This window comes from Taudactylus pleione, unplaced genomic scaffold (genome assembly GCF_031769625.1).
Source record: "Taudactylus pleione unplaced genomic scaffold, aTauple2 ptg000644l, whole genome shotgun sequence".
In the NCBI taxonomy this organism is placed as follows: Eukaryota; Metazoa; Chordata; class Amphibia; order Anura; family Myobatrachidae; genus Taudactylus; species Taudactylus pleione.
The window spans coordinates 2298098-2311063 of NW_028285046.1; the positions used below are offsets into that span (position 1 = coordinate 2298098).

Here is a 12966-nt window from a genome sequence, read left to right on the forward strand (position 1 = left end):
TAAATCTAATTTTCACTTTTTAATACTTTGTTGCAAATCCTTTGCAGGCAATTACAGTCTGAAGTCTGGAATGCATAGACATCACCAGACGCTGGGTTTCATCCCTGGTGATGCTCTGCCAGGCCTCTACTGCAAATGTCTTCAGATCCTGCTTGTTCTTGGGGCATTTTCCCTCCAGTTTTGTCTTCATCAGGTGAAATGCATGCTCAATCGGATTCAGGTCAGGGGATTGACTTGGCCATTGCATAACATTCCACTTTTTAGCCTTAAAAAACTCTTTGGTTGCTTTTGCAGTATGCTTCGGGTCATTGTCCATCTGCACTGTGAAGCGCCGTCCAATGAGTTCTGAAGCATTTGACTGAATATGAGCATATAATATTGCCCGAAACACTTCAGAATTCATTCTGCTGCTTTTGTCAGCAGTCACATCATCAATAAATACAAGGGAACCAGTTCCATTGGCAGCCATACATGCACACGCCACGACACTACCACCACCATGCTTCACTGATGAGGTGGTATGTTTTGGATCATCAGCAGTTACTTTCCTTCTCTTCTCTTCCCATCACTCTGGTACAAGTTGATCTTTGTCTCATCTGTCCATAGGATGTTGTTCCAGAACTGTAATGGCTTTTTTAGATGTTGTTTGGCAAACTCTAATCTGGTCTTCCTGTTTTTGTGGCTCACCAATGGTTTGCATCTTGTGGTGAACCCTCTATATTCACTCTTGTGAAGTCTTCTCTTGATTGTTGACTTTGACACATATACATCTACCTCCTGAAGAGTGTTCTTGATTTGGCCAACTGTTGTGAAGAGGTTTTTCTTCACCAGGGAAATAATTCTTCTGTCATCCACCACAGTTATTTTCCGTAGTCTTCCGGGTCTTTTGGTGTTGCTGAGCTCTCCAGTGCGTTCTTTCTTTTTAAGAATGTTCTAAACAGTTGATTCGGCCACACCTAATGTTTTTTCTATCTCTCTGATGGGTTTGTTTTGATTTTTCAGCTAATGATGACTTGCTTCATTGATAGTGACAGCTCTTTGGATCTCATATTGAGAGTTGACAGCAACTGATTCCAAATGCAAATGTCACACCTAGAATCAACTCCAGACCTTTTACCTGCTTAATTGATAATGAAATAATGAGGGAATAGCCCACATCTGTCCATGAAATAGCTTTTGAGTTGATAGTCCCATTACTTTTGGCCCCTTAAAAAGTGGGAGGCACATATTGAAACTGTTGTAATTCCTACACCGTTCACCCGATTTGGATGTAATGACCCTCAAATTAAATCTGAAAGCACATCTTGTTTGTTTCATTTCAAAACCATTGTGGTGGTGAATAGAGGCCAAAATCTGAAAATTCTGTCAATGTCCCAATATTTATGGACCTGACTGTATATATCAGATCCAATGGCACAGCACTCTCCTTCCGTGTAATCATCAGCCACGGTGCCTGCTTGTTTAGCATCCATATACATTCCAATAAGCGGCACTCAGTGGTCTTACTTGGGATGAGTGTTTACCCGCTTGTGCTGTGCATTGCGAGCAATTGCTTGTGTTGCATTTCGTCACTCGTAGCAGCTGCGAGCAATCGTGCCTTAGCGACCGGCTCTGAATCAGGTCCTGTATGTGGTATTCTTTATGTCAGGTAAGGGTTATAATGCTTGGGGATTTGCTGTCAGGGTTTTAAACCAAGTTCTAAAATATGCTTCAGTGCTTTAACTCCGGAAGGTATAACATGGAAGCTTCTTTAGACAACGGAGACAGCTCAGGTGAACTTGCTTAAATCCACTTTACCTTGGCACAGTGGGCCTGATTCAGAAATGTACGCAATGCCAATATTTACGTAGATTGAGCGATTTTTTGCCGTTGTGCATGTGTGCAAGATGCACGCGCAGCAATTGTTACGCAATATTTTCATCTGCAAAGTGAGTGCCAGGTAGTTAGCATTTGGGGGAGGTAAGCAGGGGTGGGTAGGCAAACGCTGGCGTGTCTAACCATTTAAACGCTGTTTCAGGGGCGTGCATAAATGAGCCAGTGTGATCTCCTATGCAACATAAGAGCTCTGTGCGTGTCAGGATAGCTGCAGTGTTTGCGGCTGGTCAGACTTGCCGAATATGATGCATGGCTGCCCGATCTGCACTAATATTACTGATGTTTATGCTGGTGCGTGAAGTCTGACGGATATGAGAGGGCAGAAGTGGGCATCCCTATGCTCAGGTAAGCTTTGGAAACAGGATACTATAGCAGCTGCATTCCGTGCAAGATCAGATTCCATTGCATTAGCGTCCATCTCTAAATCAGGCCCATTGTGCCCTGCACTTCATCTCGCAGTGTGTGAGATGTATATAAAATTGTAAAGACATTAAAGGCAGATTGTATACATTTTTATATGTATTTTAATAAAATGAACACAATAGTTTGTGGCTTTTATTAATGCAAATGAAGGGAATAATCTAATTGTTTATTGAGCTTAACTGACATTTAAAACTGTACAAGTATAATACTGCGGACAGATATTGCAGATGAGACAAACGAATTTTATACATAAATGCTATTCCACCAGTGACCACATGAGGTCGCTGCTGCTGCACAGATTAGTGCAGCTACAAACGTTCAATATCCGACATATTATTAAAGAGCAAAAATTCCAAAGCTGTTCTAGCTGAGCGCCAACACAGGATACAGAATGTACATTAGTGGAATCGCCTTGGCAATACTTTTGCTTAAACTTGATAAATAAAAAAATAAATAAATAAATGTATAAAAGACTGGAAGAGCACGTTACTATCAGCCCAGAATAGGGATCACAGCAATAGTTAAAGCCCGATTAGAGGAGGTGGGTGGCTCTTAGAAGAGCCTTTGTGTTTTTTATGTGGGAAGGAGAAAGAAAGCAGATCACTTGGCGCTGGTGTACTTGGTGACGGCCTTGGTGCCCTCGGACACGGCGTGCTTGGCCAGCTCACCCGGCAGCAGCAGTCGTACAGCGGTCTGGATCTCCCGGGAGGTGATGGTGGAGCACTTGTTGTAATGAGCCAGGCGGGAAGCTTCCCCAGCAATGCGCTCAAAGATATCATTCACAAAGGAGTTCATGATGCCCATAGCCTTGGAGGAGATGCCGGTATCAGGGTGCACCTGCTTCAGCACCTTGTACACGTAAATGGCGTAACTTTCCTTTCTGGTCTTCCTACGCTTCTTCCCATCTTTCTTCTGGGTTTTGGTCACCGCTTTCTTTGAGCCTTTCTTGGCCGCCGGAGCAGACTTGGCTAAGGGGGCTAAGACCTGTTGCATTTATAAGTAGCTCATGCAAATAAGGCTTTACCCATGCTAGATGCACTATTGGGTAGACGTGTCACGTGATGTAAATGCGGTCTCAAACATCCAACCGTCATTTGCTGATTGGTCAGTCCATGAATTTGTACTACATGAATTGCTGTTTAAGCAGACCAATCACAGAGCAAGCAGTGGATCCGGTCTGAGTGTGTATATAACAAGGAGGGCAAGCTCATTTTCGTTACTAGTTCAACCAGGTTGAGTGTATTTTAATTTCTGTGTGCCGAGCATGTCTGGAAGAGGGAAACAAGGCGGCAAGACCCGGGCTAAGGCAAAGACTCGCTCATCTCGGGCCGGTCTCCAGTTCCCAGTTGGTCGCGTTCACCGTCTGCTGAGGAAGTGAAACTATGCTGAGCGTGTAGGAGCCGGGGCCCCGGTGTACCTGGCCGCAGTGCTCGAGTATCTGACGGCTGAGATCCTGGAACTTGCCGGAAACGCCGCCCGCGACAACAAGAAGACCCGCATCATCCCCCGCCACTTACAGTTGGCTGTGCGCAACGACGAAGAGCTAAACAAGCTGCTCGGTGGGGTGACCATCGCCCAAGGAGGCGTCCTGCCCAACATCCAGGCCGTGCTGCTGCCCAAGAAGACCGAGAGCCACAAGGCCGCTAAGAGCAAGTGATTTTACTACTAGACACTCGTCCCCGCAACACAAAGGCTCTTTTCAGAGCCACACACTACGTCCCTAAAGAGCTTATTCATGGTTTACCACTGCTAGTAAACGAGGCCGATTTAGTGGAAGAGCCATTATACGCTCTTATGTACGTCTTGTAATAGTGCAGAGACCTGCAGCCATATAATGCTATGACTGTATAGAACGTGGGGATGGTTCTGGAGAGGAATGCAGCTCCGCGTGAACTGTACAGGGAAGCCTAACATTCTAATTCAATACGTTAAAGGCTATATAACTTGCATTGAAACGGCTACTCGTGTCTTCTAGTCTGGTTGTTCCCTTTGCCATAACTTGACGCTGGTGAGACAAGAGACTTCTGCCGTTGTCGAAGGCAGCGACAGGAAAATGCGGGGGGACTATAGCGTAAACACTGTGTGATGTGTGGCTACTTAGTAAGGGACTGGTCATGTAGACCCCACCCCACCTAGAGGTGAAACGGAGCTGAGATTTTAACAACGGTCTTCCACTTGAATTGAGATGTTTATGCTTCAGCTCATTTAGAAAGATGTGGTGGCTCTGAAAAGAGCCTTTGTGTTGCGTGTAGAGGAGTGCCGAGTATCATTATGCCCTCTCCCCTCGGATCCTGCGGGCCAGCTGGATGTCTTTGGGCATGATGGTCACCCTCTTGGCGTGGATGGCGCACAGATTGGTGTCCTCGAAAAGCCCGACCAGATAAGCCTCGCTGGCCTCCTGTAGGGCCATGACGGCAGAGCTCTGGAAACGCAGGTCGGTCTTAAAGTCCTGGGCGATCTCCCTCACCAGGCGCTGGAAGGGCAGCTTGCGGATCAGCAGCTCGGTGGATTTCTGATAGCGTCGGATCTCTCGGAGGGCAACAGTCCCGGGTCGGTAGCGGTGAGGCTTCTTCACGCCGCCGGTAGCTGGGGCGCTCTTCCGGGCGGCTTTGGTTGCCAGCTGCTTGCGGGGTGCTTTCCCTCCAGTAGATTTGCGGGCAGTCTGCTTGGTCCTGGCCATCCTGCTTTATACAATGCAGTTATGTAGGCAATTAGAAGGAATGAGTGAAGAACAGCCGGCAACAACTCCATTTATGCGCAGTGCTGCGTTGTGATTTGATGAATTAAAGGCGCCCATCTTCCTGATTGGCTGACACAAAGCCGTTGAAACTTTCAAATAGCCCGCCAAGAATTTTGGTTTCCACCGTTATTAGTTATGTAAAGTATATAATATAACAGGCCAGCGCGGGTATGACACGAGTTACAATAAATAGCTTTTTCTTTTTTTGTAATTCAAATTCCAGTCGTTGTAATTTAACCAGAAATTATTTTCTTGTATTCCAGCGAGAAGAAACAATGAGTGGCTCCCTACATACGGATGGTGATATTGTATCACTACAATATAGGACTAGTGTCGGGTGTAGAGATAACGTAATAGAATCCTGTAGAGTACTGAATAGCTGCCAAGGACGGGAAAGTTTTGTGTTTAAACAAGATGATTTCTTTAAGCTACACTCACTACTGTCCGGGAGATCATAGAATATAATCGCGGTATAAACAGCATAGATCAATATATGAGCAAATGATGCAACATTCACAATAACATGATAATCATTTTATTATTAAAGCATTAAGAATACATTTATATGGTAGGCATCAGTTGTCCTATTGTGAGCAATATTAGACCAGAGTATAATCAGAACGTCAGCATGCTTTGGACACAATGTGATACTAATGGGAAACAATAAATATTATTTTACAATTGTTTCTATTCTATGAAACATTAGTGGATTCAGACCACAATTTAAACCTCAGAAATCGGAGATACTACATGAAGAAATACAGGGCTACATTTGGGTGCCAGAGAGAGCATTGTGCGCCCCCCACCCCCCCAGCATTTTTAAATTAGGGACATAACCTGAAAAAGGGCCATGGCTTCGTGGGGAAGGGCCAGGGAAGAGATAGGGGTACTCCTTGGGCAACCAAGAGATGCTGGTGATAAAAGAAGAGGAAGCTACAAGTAAGAATGATAATAAAGTGGTAGAACAGGCCCAAACAGCGCCCCCTACTCTATGCCATGGCACAAGTCGCACTACCCTAGTTACGGCACTGGGTAGTACAAAGGGGCTCACAATATACTGTACTCAGTTGAAATAAAAATCAGAATCTATACTAAAGGCACAGTATATAAAACAGTCACTTTTATTGTTCTAGATTAATTCCAGATTTGTATTTTCGTTCTGCACATTCAATCATCTTATTTATATTTTGCTTGTTCCTTTTCCACTCTCATGACTCCTGAACATGCAATTACGTAGTTATTAGTGAGATATAATTAGTAATAAGGGTGGATAATATAATAAATTAATAATCCATACCGGTGCATATGGTATTTGGTGCTTACTAATTAAATACTGATAGGTGGTATATTTAGGGGACACCGGCTTCCCAATAGGACCCTTTGCATGTGCTTCCATCACTGGCGAGCATTGAGCATGGGTGGACAATCATTTCTGGGGGTGGCGGCCGGCGGGTAACCACACTTTAGTAAACTGTCGAGGGCCGCATGTAATATATTTTATATGTATGATACCCATCAATAAAATTGTAATGGGCTATATTGTCAGACCCGTTCCTCTATTTCCCCACACACATGTACCTTAATGCTATAAAATAAATGGAGTAAAAGGCAATGCACTGTATAATATGAGAAAAATGAAACAAGCAAAAATAATAATTTACATAACATATACAATAGAAACATGCGGCCAAAAGAAAGTACAATTCTCCATTGTGGTCAGACAGGCTCCTCATTTCCAGATCCTCGGCACCAGCGGATTTGCGACATCATCAACTGACGTGCAATCGACCTATATTTGTATATACTGGCAACACCTGAGAGCCAGCTCAAAGATTCAGTGTCTATAGAACCTAGCAAGGATCAGGGCCACTGCATGACTTACTGTAGTGACAAAAAGTTTGCCCAGCATGACCCCAGTGAGTAGTGGTCACCCCCAGTTCCTATACATGCACCAATGACGGGAATGTTCCTCATTTGCACTCTGACAGTGGCAATATGAGCCATGTGATTCTTGAGCGCCTAGGGAAGAAGTCAGGCCGAAATGATCGAAGTAACCAAATCCCTCTTTCTAAAGTCCAACTCGATTGAATAGACAAAAGGGACACCTCCATATCACAACTTCTGCAGCATAAATAATTCTCTCATTTCTTCTGGGATATATTAAAGTTCCTCCTAACAACTGATGGGTACGGATCTGCCCCCCCCAAGGAAATGACCACAGCGTTACAGCTCAGGCGGATTGGCTTCCGAACATGCAATTACAGAGTTATTATCCAGTAGAATAATACAAAGTATATAAATCACCCCTACACATGAAACGTTTTTTTTCAAGGTTTTATTGTGGGTTGCACAGCCAATTTCATTGCAGTTTTGACGCATTTATAAGGTAACTGAGATTTTAAAACACACATTATCCATAGAATTATTCCTTTACGCAGTGTTTGGCGAATTCCCCTGACACTAGCCTAAACTGCAGCTTTATCATATGTATTATGTAACACGGCATCAGCCAGCGTGGGCACGGATTTCAACTATGACCTTGCACTCGATACTTCCTACTTGCACGGATCTAAATAGAAGGTGCAACCATGAGAAGTATTAGGAGTCCGGAGCCGGTGCATACTGTGACGAGCTTGCTAGGACTATAATGCAGAGTGTATACAGCAACGTTATTCCAGCTCTCTGATAGAAAAGATGGGCGGCCCTGAAAAGGACCTTTGTGTGGTTTAATGGAATTAGATGCGCATCGGTGCTTAGCCTCCGAATCCATAGAGAGTGCGGCCCTGGCGCTTCAGAGCGTACACCACATCCATTGCAGTGACCGTTTTCCTCTTGGCGTGCTCGGTGTAGGTGACGGCATCCCGGATAACGTTCTCCAGAAAAACCTTTAGCACGCCACGAGTCTCTTCGTAGATGAGACCTGAGATGCGCTTCACACCCCCTCTCCGGGCCAGGCGACGGATGGCGGGCTTAGTGATGCCCTGGATGTTATCACGAAGAACCTTCCTTTACCGAGCCCCTTTCCACCTTTGCCTCTGCCAGACATGTTTCTTTCTGCTTTCACGAAGAACAACAAAAAAAAAATACCTCTAATGCCCTCACTACTGTGAAGTCCTCCTCTTATACAGTGCGAGCGGACCTAGTAGGAAACCTCTGGGCTGTGAGGGAGGCGTTCACCAATGCGTCACATCCTGCTCCTTTCAATGGAGTATGATCAGAACTTCTGCATGCAGTAGATACAATATGATACTAATGAGAAACAGTTACTATTGTTACAATTCTATGAAACAATAGTAGATACAATCTGTGCCAAATTAGACCACAAGCTAAACCTCATAAATTTGAGAAACTACAAGTAGGGGCTCATAATATACTGTACTCGATGGAAATACAATTCAGACACAGTACTAAAGGTTCAGTACATTCAGATAATCACTAATTATTCTTCTATTTTAATCCCTGATTTTTTTATTTCTGCCCATTCAATTATTTTATATATATGTCCATGACTTCTAAACATGCAATTACTGAGATATAAGCAGTAATAGGGAATGCAATTTTATATGATATGAGAAAAATGGAAACAGGATAAATGGTTATTCAACAGATCATATAACATATAAACATGCGACCAAATGAACATACAATGCTTTATGTAACTCTTTATGATGTTTTCACTTTACTACCCATTCAGTTAGTACTCAGTAGAACAATACATAGGATTAATAATTATCACCCCGGCCCTATCACATCAAAAGAAATGATCAGATCTCCCTGTCACAGTTAAAGCCGCCCTTTCTACAACCTCCCCCCTCCTCCCCCACACCCTTCCATTTCTATGCTCCTACCCAGCCTCATTGTGGTCAGACAGACTCCTACCCAACCTCGTTGTGGTCAGACAGACTCCTCTGTCCCAGATCCTCTGCACAGGCGGAGATGTGCCATCATCAATTGACGTCCAAAACTCTGCAGTTACAAGCCGAACCAGCGAGCTAGCTCAAAGGTTCAGGGTCTGTAGAACCCAGCAAGGATCAGGGTCACACTGCATGAATGGCAGAAAAGTTGCCAAGCATGACCCCAGTGACCCACAGATTCATGTAATGCACGTGAGGGAATATTCCTCATTTGCAATCTGACAGCGGCAATTTGAAAATATGAAGTCAGACTGAACCAAAATAATCGAAGTACCCAATTCCTAATTTCTTTTTTACCAATACAAAATTGATTGAATGGACACAAAGGTACATTACAGGTGGATTGTCTTACACAGGAGTTGCTAGGGGTAAGTTAGGGAGGATGGTTTGCTTCCGGTCACCCACTCTCTGAATTCTGGAGCCAGTCTTAGCAGAGAATGAGCCAGTAAGACTCAATTGTCCAGGATCTCATCTCTTCCATCCATCAGGTGCACAAATGCCTCTGCTGGGTGCCCTATACCTAAGTCGAGCTAGAACCATCTTAATGATAGCTCAAAATCTCACACGATTGGCTCTCTATTCTTCCCTCTGTTCCATCAGGTCTCCCTTTATTTTTCATAGGATCCTCCCATCTCCATTTATTTTTCCTCTGTTACGCCCTTTACCCCATCACCTCTATACTTCCCTTATTTTTCCCTGTCCCACTTCTGACTACCGACCAGACCATATCCTAGCGGTCATCCTATTTATCCCCTTATTACTACTGTCTCTCTCTATTTTTTATCACTATTCATACTGTCTCCCCTTATAGTGTTGTCTCATTTACTCCTCTGGTTCCACTATTCTTCAGTCTATCTCCCTTCATTCCCTAGTCTACCCTATATTCCAATGCCTCTACCTATTGCTCACATTTACTCCTTTTAAAATCTTACATTAATGGGACCATGATGTCACTATCATCCTTTTTACAGTCACATCTGTCTTATTAAATACACATAAATGACCATCCACATGGATCACTATAAGAACATTTTGGGGAAATGCCACCAGTATTCTTCCTAACCAGGGGAATGCCAGGCAGGATTAACCTTTTAACTGACTGTGCTATGTATCTTTACCTCTGTAACTTACATAACTACAGTTCTTAGACAAGACTTCAATTACCTTGTGAGGCAGCCTGTCTGTGCTATCTCCCCGGGAGTACAAGAGTCCACACATCACCTTTATGTGATTCAGTGGGTGGCCTGCTCTGCACAGGTTGTGCCGCAGAGCACCTTCATTATCTCCAGGGTCAGGAGGAGAGAAAAAAAACCACGATGGGACATTTTAGCCTCACGAAAGAGAGAGATGTGTTACATGCCTGGCAGATGTAGCTTGGTGTGGGTGAGCTGCCGATGACTATTTCTGGTCTCCTTCGCAGCGCCTAAGCCATCATTGGCCATAAAGGGTAAGGAAAGATCTTGGCGTACGAGTGAGGGTCAGAGAGCCAGCTCTATGTTCTTCTCGTTCCGTATAAAATACTCTTTTTCTGCGCTAGGGAAACACAAGCTGAGGGCAGATTGTGCCATACACACAGACAGGGAAGGATTTACACAGCTGTTTATTCAGCCAATGGGAGCACAATACACGCAACGCTCAGCAGCCAATCACAGCACAGCCGACAGTGTATATAAGTGACATCAGCAGCAGTAGGTAATGTATTAATATTTCTTACGTTGTGTCGTAGTCTACAATGGCAGAAACTGCACCAGCCGCCGCCGCTGTCCCGCCATCAGAGAGCGCAGCCAAAAAGAAGCGGCAGCCGAAGAAAGCTGCAGGAGGTGTCAAGAAAAGCCCCAAATCTTCTGGTCCCAGCGTCTCCGAGCTCATCGTAAAAGCCGTGGCCGCCTCCAAAGAGCGCAGTGGTGTTTCACTTGCCGCCCTGAAGAAGGCTCTGGCTGCCGGAGGCTATGATGTAGAGAAGAATAACAGCCGCGTCAAACTGGGTGTGAAGAGTCTGGTGACCAAAGGAACCCTCACCCAGGTGAAAGGCACCGGCGCTTCCGGCTCCTTCAAACTCAACAAGAAGCAGCTGGAAAGCACGAAAGCCGCTCAGAAGTCTCTGAAGCCCAAGAAACTTGCGGCAAAAAAAGTGGCCAAATCCCCGAAGAAGCCCAAGAAAGCTCCAAGTGCAGCCAAGAGCCCGAAGAAGGTCAAGAAACCATCAAAGGCGGCTGCTGCCAAAAGCCCAAAGAAGCCGAAAGCCGTGAAGCCTAAGAAGGCGGCCAAGAGTCCGGCCAAGAAGGCAGCAAAACCCAAAGCTGCCAAGAGTTCGGCCAAGAAAGCAGCGAAGCCCAAAGCCGCAAAAAGCCCGGCCAAGAAGGCAGCTAAGCCTAAGAAAGCTGCGGCAAAGAAGTAATGGAAGAGCTGTTGTAGCCTCGCTCCTTGTTATCACCACAAAGGCTCTTTTCAGAGCCACCCATATCTTCCCAGGAGAGCTGAGAACACTGCTAATTTTTGTTTGCTTTTACTGTAGCGTTATCTGGACGAGGCTGCAGTTAGCTTCTTATTCGTGCTCCAGCTTCTTCTTCACTTTCCTGCTTCTTATTCAGAACATTTTATATTAAAACATTTTTTTATCAAAGAGAATCAATAAGCTTATTGAATAAACAAAATATGAATCCACAGAGGGGGTTAACTTACATATGACCCATTTGTAATTGGCCTTGCCCAACAAAGTTTTGGGCATAAAATAGGGCATTAAAGTGGGCATAGGCACCAATTAATACATTTGAATAAGTAGCTGTAATTGTGCAAGGGTAATTAGCCTTGGGCATTGAATTTTACACTTGGAACTCACACAGTGGGGTTATTTACATATTATCCACTTGCAATTGGCCTAGCCCAACAAGGTTTTGGGTATGAAATTGGGTGGTAAAGTGGGCAGAGGAACCAGATTTTCTATATTTGAATAAGTAGATGTAGTTGTGCAAGGGTTAAATAGCCTTGGGCAACAATTGTTAAACTTGGAATCCACAGAGGGGGTTAACTAATATATAACCCACATGCAATTTTTCTTGCCCAACAAGGTTTTGGGCATGAAATATGGTGGTAATTTAGACACAAACACCAGATTTTTATATATTTAAATAAGTAGCTGTAGTTGTGCAAGGGTTAAATAGCTTTAGACAACAAATTTGACACTTGGAATCCACAGAGCGGGTTAACTTACATATGACCCATGTGTAATTGGCCTTGCCCAACAAAGTTTTGGGAATAAAATAGGGCATTACAGTGGGCATAGGCACCAATTTACATTTGAATAAGTAGCTGTAGTTGTGCGAGGGTTAAATAGCCTTTAGCAACAAATATGACACTTCGAACTCACAGAGTGGGGTCATTTACATATGACCCACTTGCAATTGGCCTTGCACAACAAAGTTTTGGGAATTAAAGTGGGCATAGGCACCAATTAATACATTTCAATAAGTAGCTGTAGTAAGGGTAAGTAGCCTTGGGCATTGAATGTGACACTTGGAACTCACACAGAGGGGTCTTCAAAGGTTTTGGGCATGAAATAGGGCATTAAAGTGGGCACAGGGACATTTTTTATATTTGAATAAGTAGCTGTAGTTGTGCAAGGGTTAAATAGCCTTGGGCAACAAATTTGACATTTGCAACCTATAGAGGGGGGTCACTTATATATGACCCAATAATATTTTGCCTGGCCCAACAAGGTTTTGGGCATGAGGTATGCTGGCAAAGTGGGCAAAGGAGCAAAATGTATTGATTTGAATAAGTAGTTTTAGTTTGCAAGGGTTAAATAGCATTGGGCCACAATTTACACGTGAAACAAACAAAGATGAGTCACTTACATTTGATCAACTATTATTTTGCCTGGCCCAAAAAGGTTTTGGGCATAAAATAGGCTGGCAAAGTAGACACTGGTACAAATTGTATTCATTTGAATAAGTAGCTGTAGTGTAGCAAGGGTTAAATAACCTTGGGCAACAAATTTGGCCTTTGCAACCTATA

The 12966-nt window shown here is 44.1% G+C and overlaps 4 protein-coding genes across 4 annotated transcripts; 2 read left to right on the forward strand and 2 right to left on the reverse strand.

The window, feature by feature from the left end:
- Positions 1–2898: 2898 nt before the first annotated feature.
- Positions 2899–3291, reverse strand: LOC148478939 (histone H2B 1.1-like). The gene is made up of 2 exons (XM_088455206.1): positions 3136–3291; positions 2899–2997 (listed from the first exon to the last, which is right to left on the reverse strand). Exons 1-2 carry the CDS (start codon positions 3289–3291, stop codon positions 2899–2901), a joined length of 255 nt encoding a protein of 84 aa, XP_088311332.1.
- A 271-nt stretch (positions 3292–3562) lies between these two features.
- On the forward strand, positions 3563–3955 carry LOC148478940 (histone H2A type 1-like). Its single transcript, XM_088455207.1, has 2 exons — positions 3563–3629; positions 3696–3955. Exons 1-2 carry the CDS (start codon positions 3563–3565, stop codon positions 3953–3955), a joined length of 327 nt encoding a protein of 108 aa, XP_088311333.1.
- Positions 3956–4528: 573 nt separating this feature from the next.
- On the reverse strand, positions 4529–5004 carry LOC148478941 (histone H3). Its single transcript, XM_088455147.1, has one exon. The coding sequence runs from the start codon at positions 4976–4978 to the stop codon at positions 4568–4570; it is 411 nt and encodes a 136-aa protein (XP_088311273.1). The 5' UTR covers positions 4979–5004; the 3' UTR covers positions 4529–4567.
- A 5663-nt stretch (positions 5005–10667) lies between these two features.
- LOC148478942 (histone H1.01-like) lies at positions 10668–11665 on the forward strand. Its single transcript, XM_088455146.1, has one exon. The coding sequence runs from the start codon at positions 10685–10687 to the stop codon at positions 11348–11350; it is 666 nt and encodes a 221-aa protein (XP_088311272.1). The 5' UTR covers positions 10668–10684; the 3' UTR covers positions 11351–11665.
- The last annotated feature ends 1301 nt before the right edge of the window (positions 11666–12966 follow it).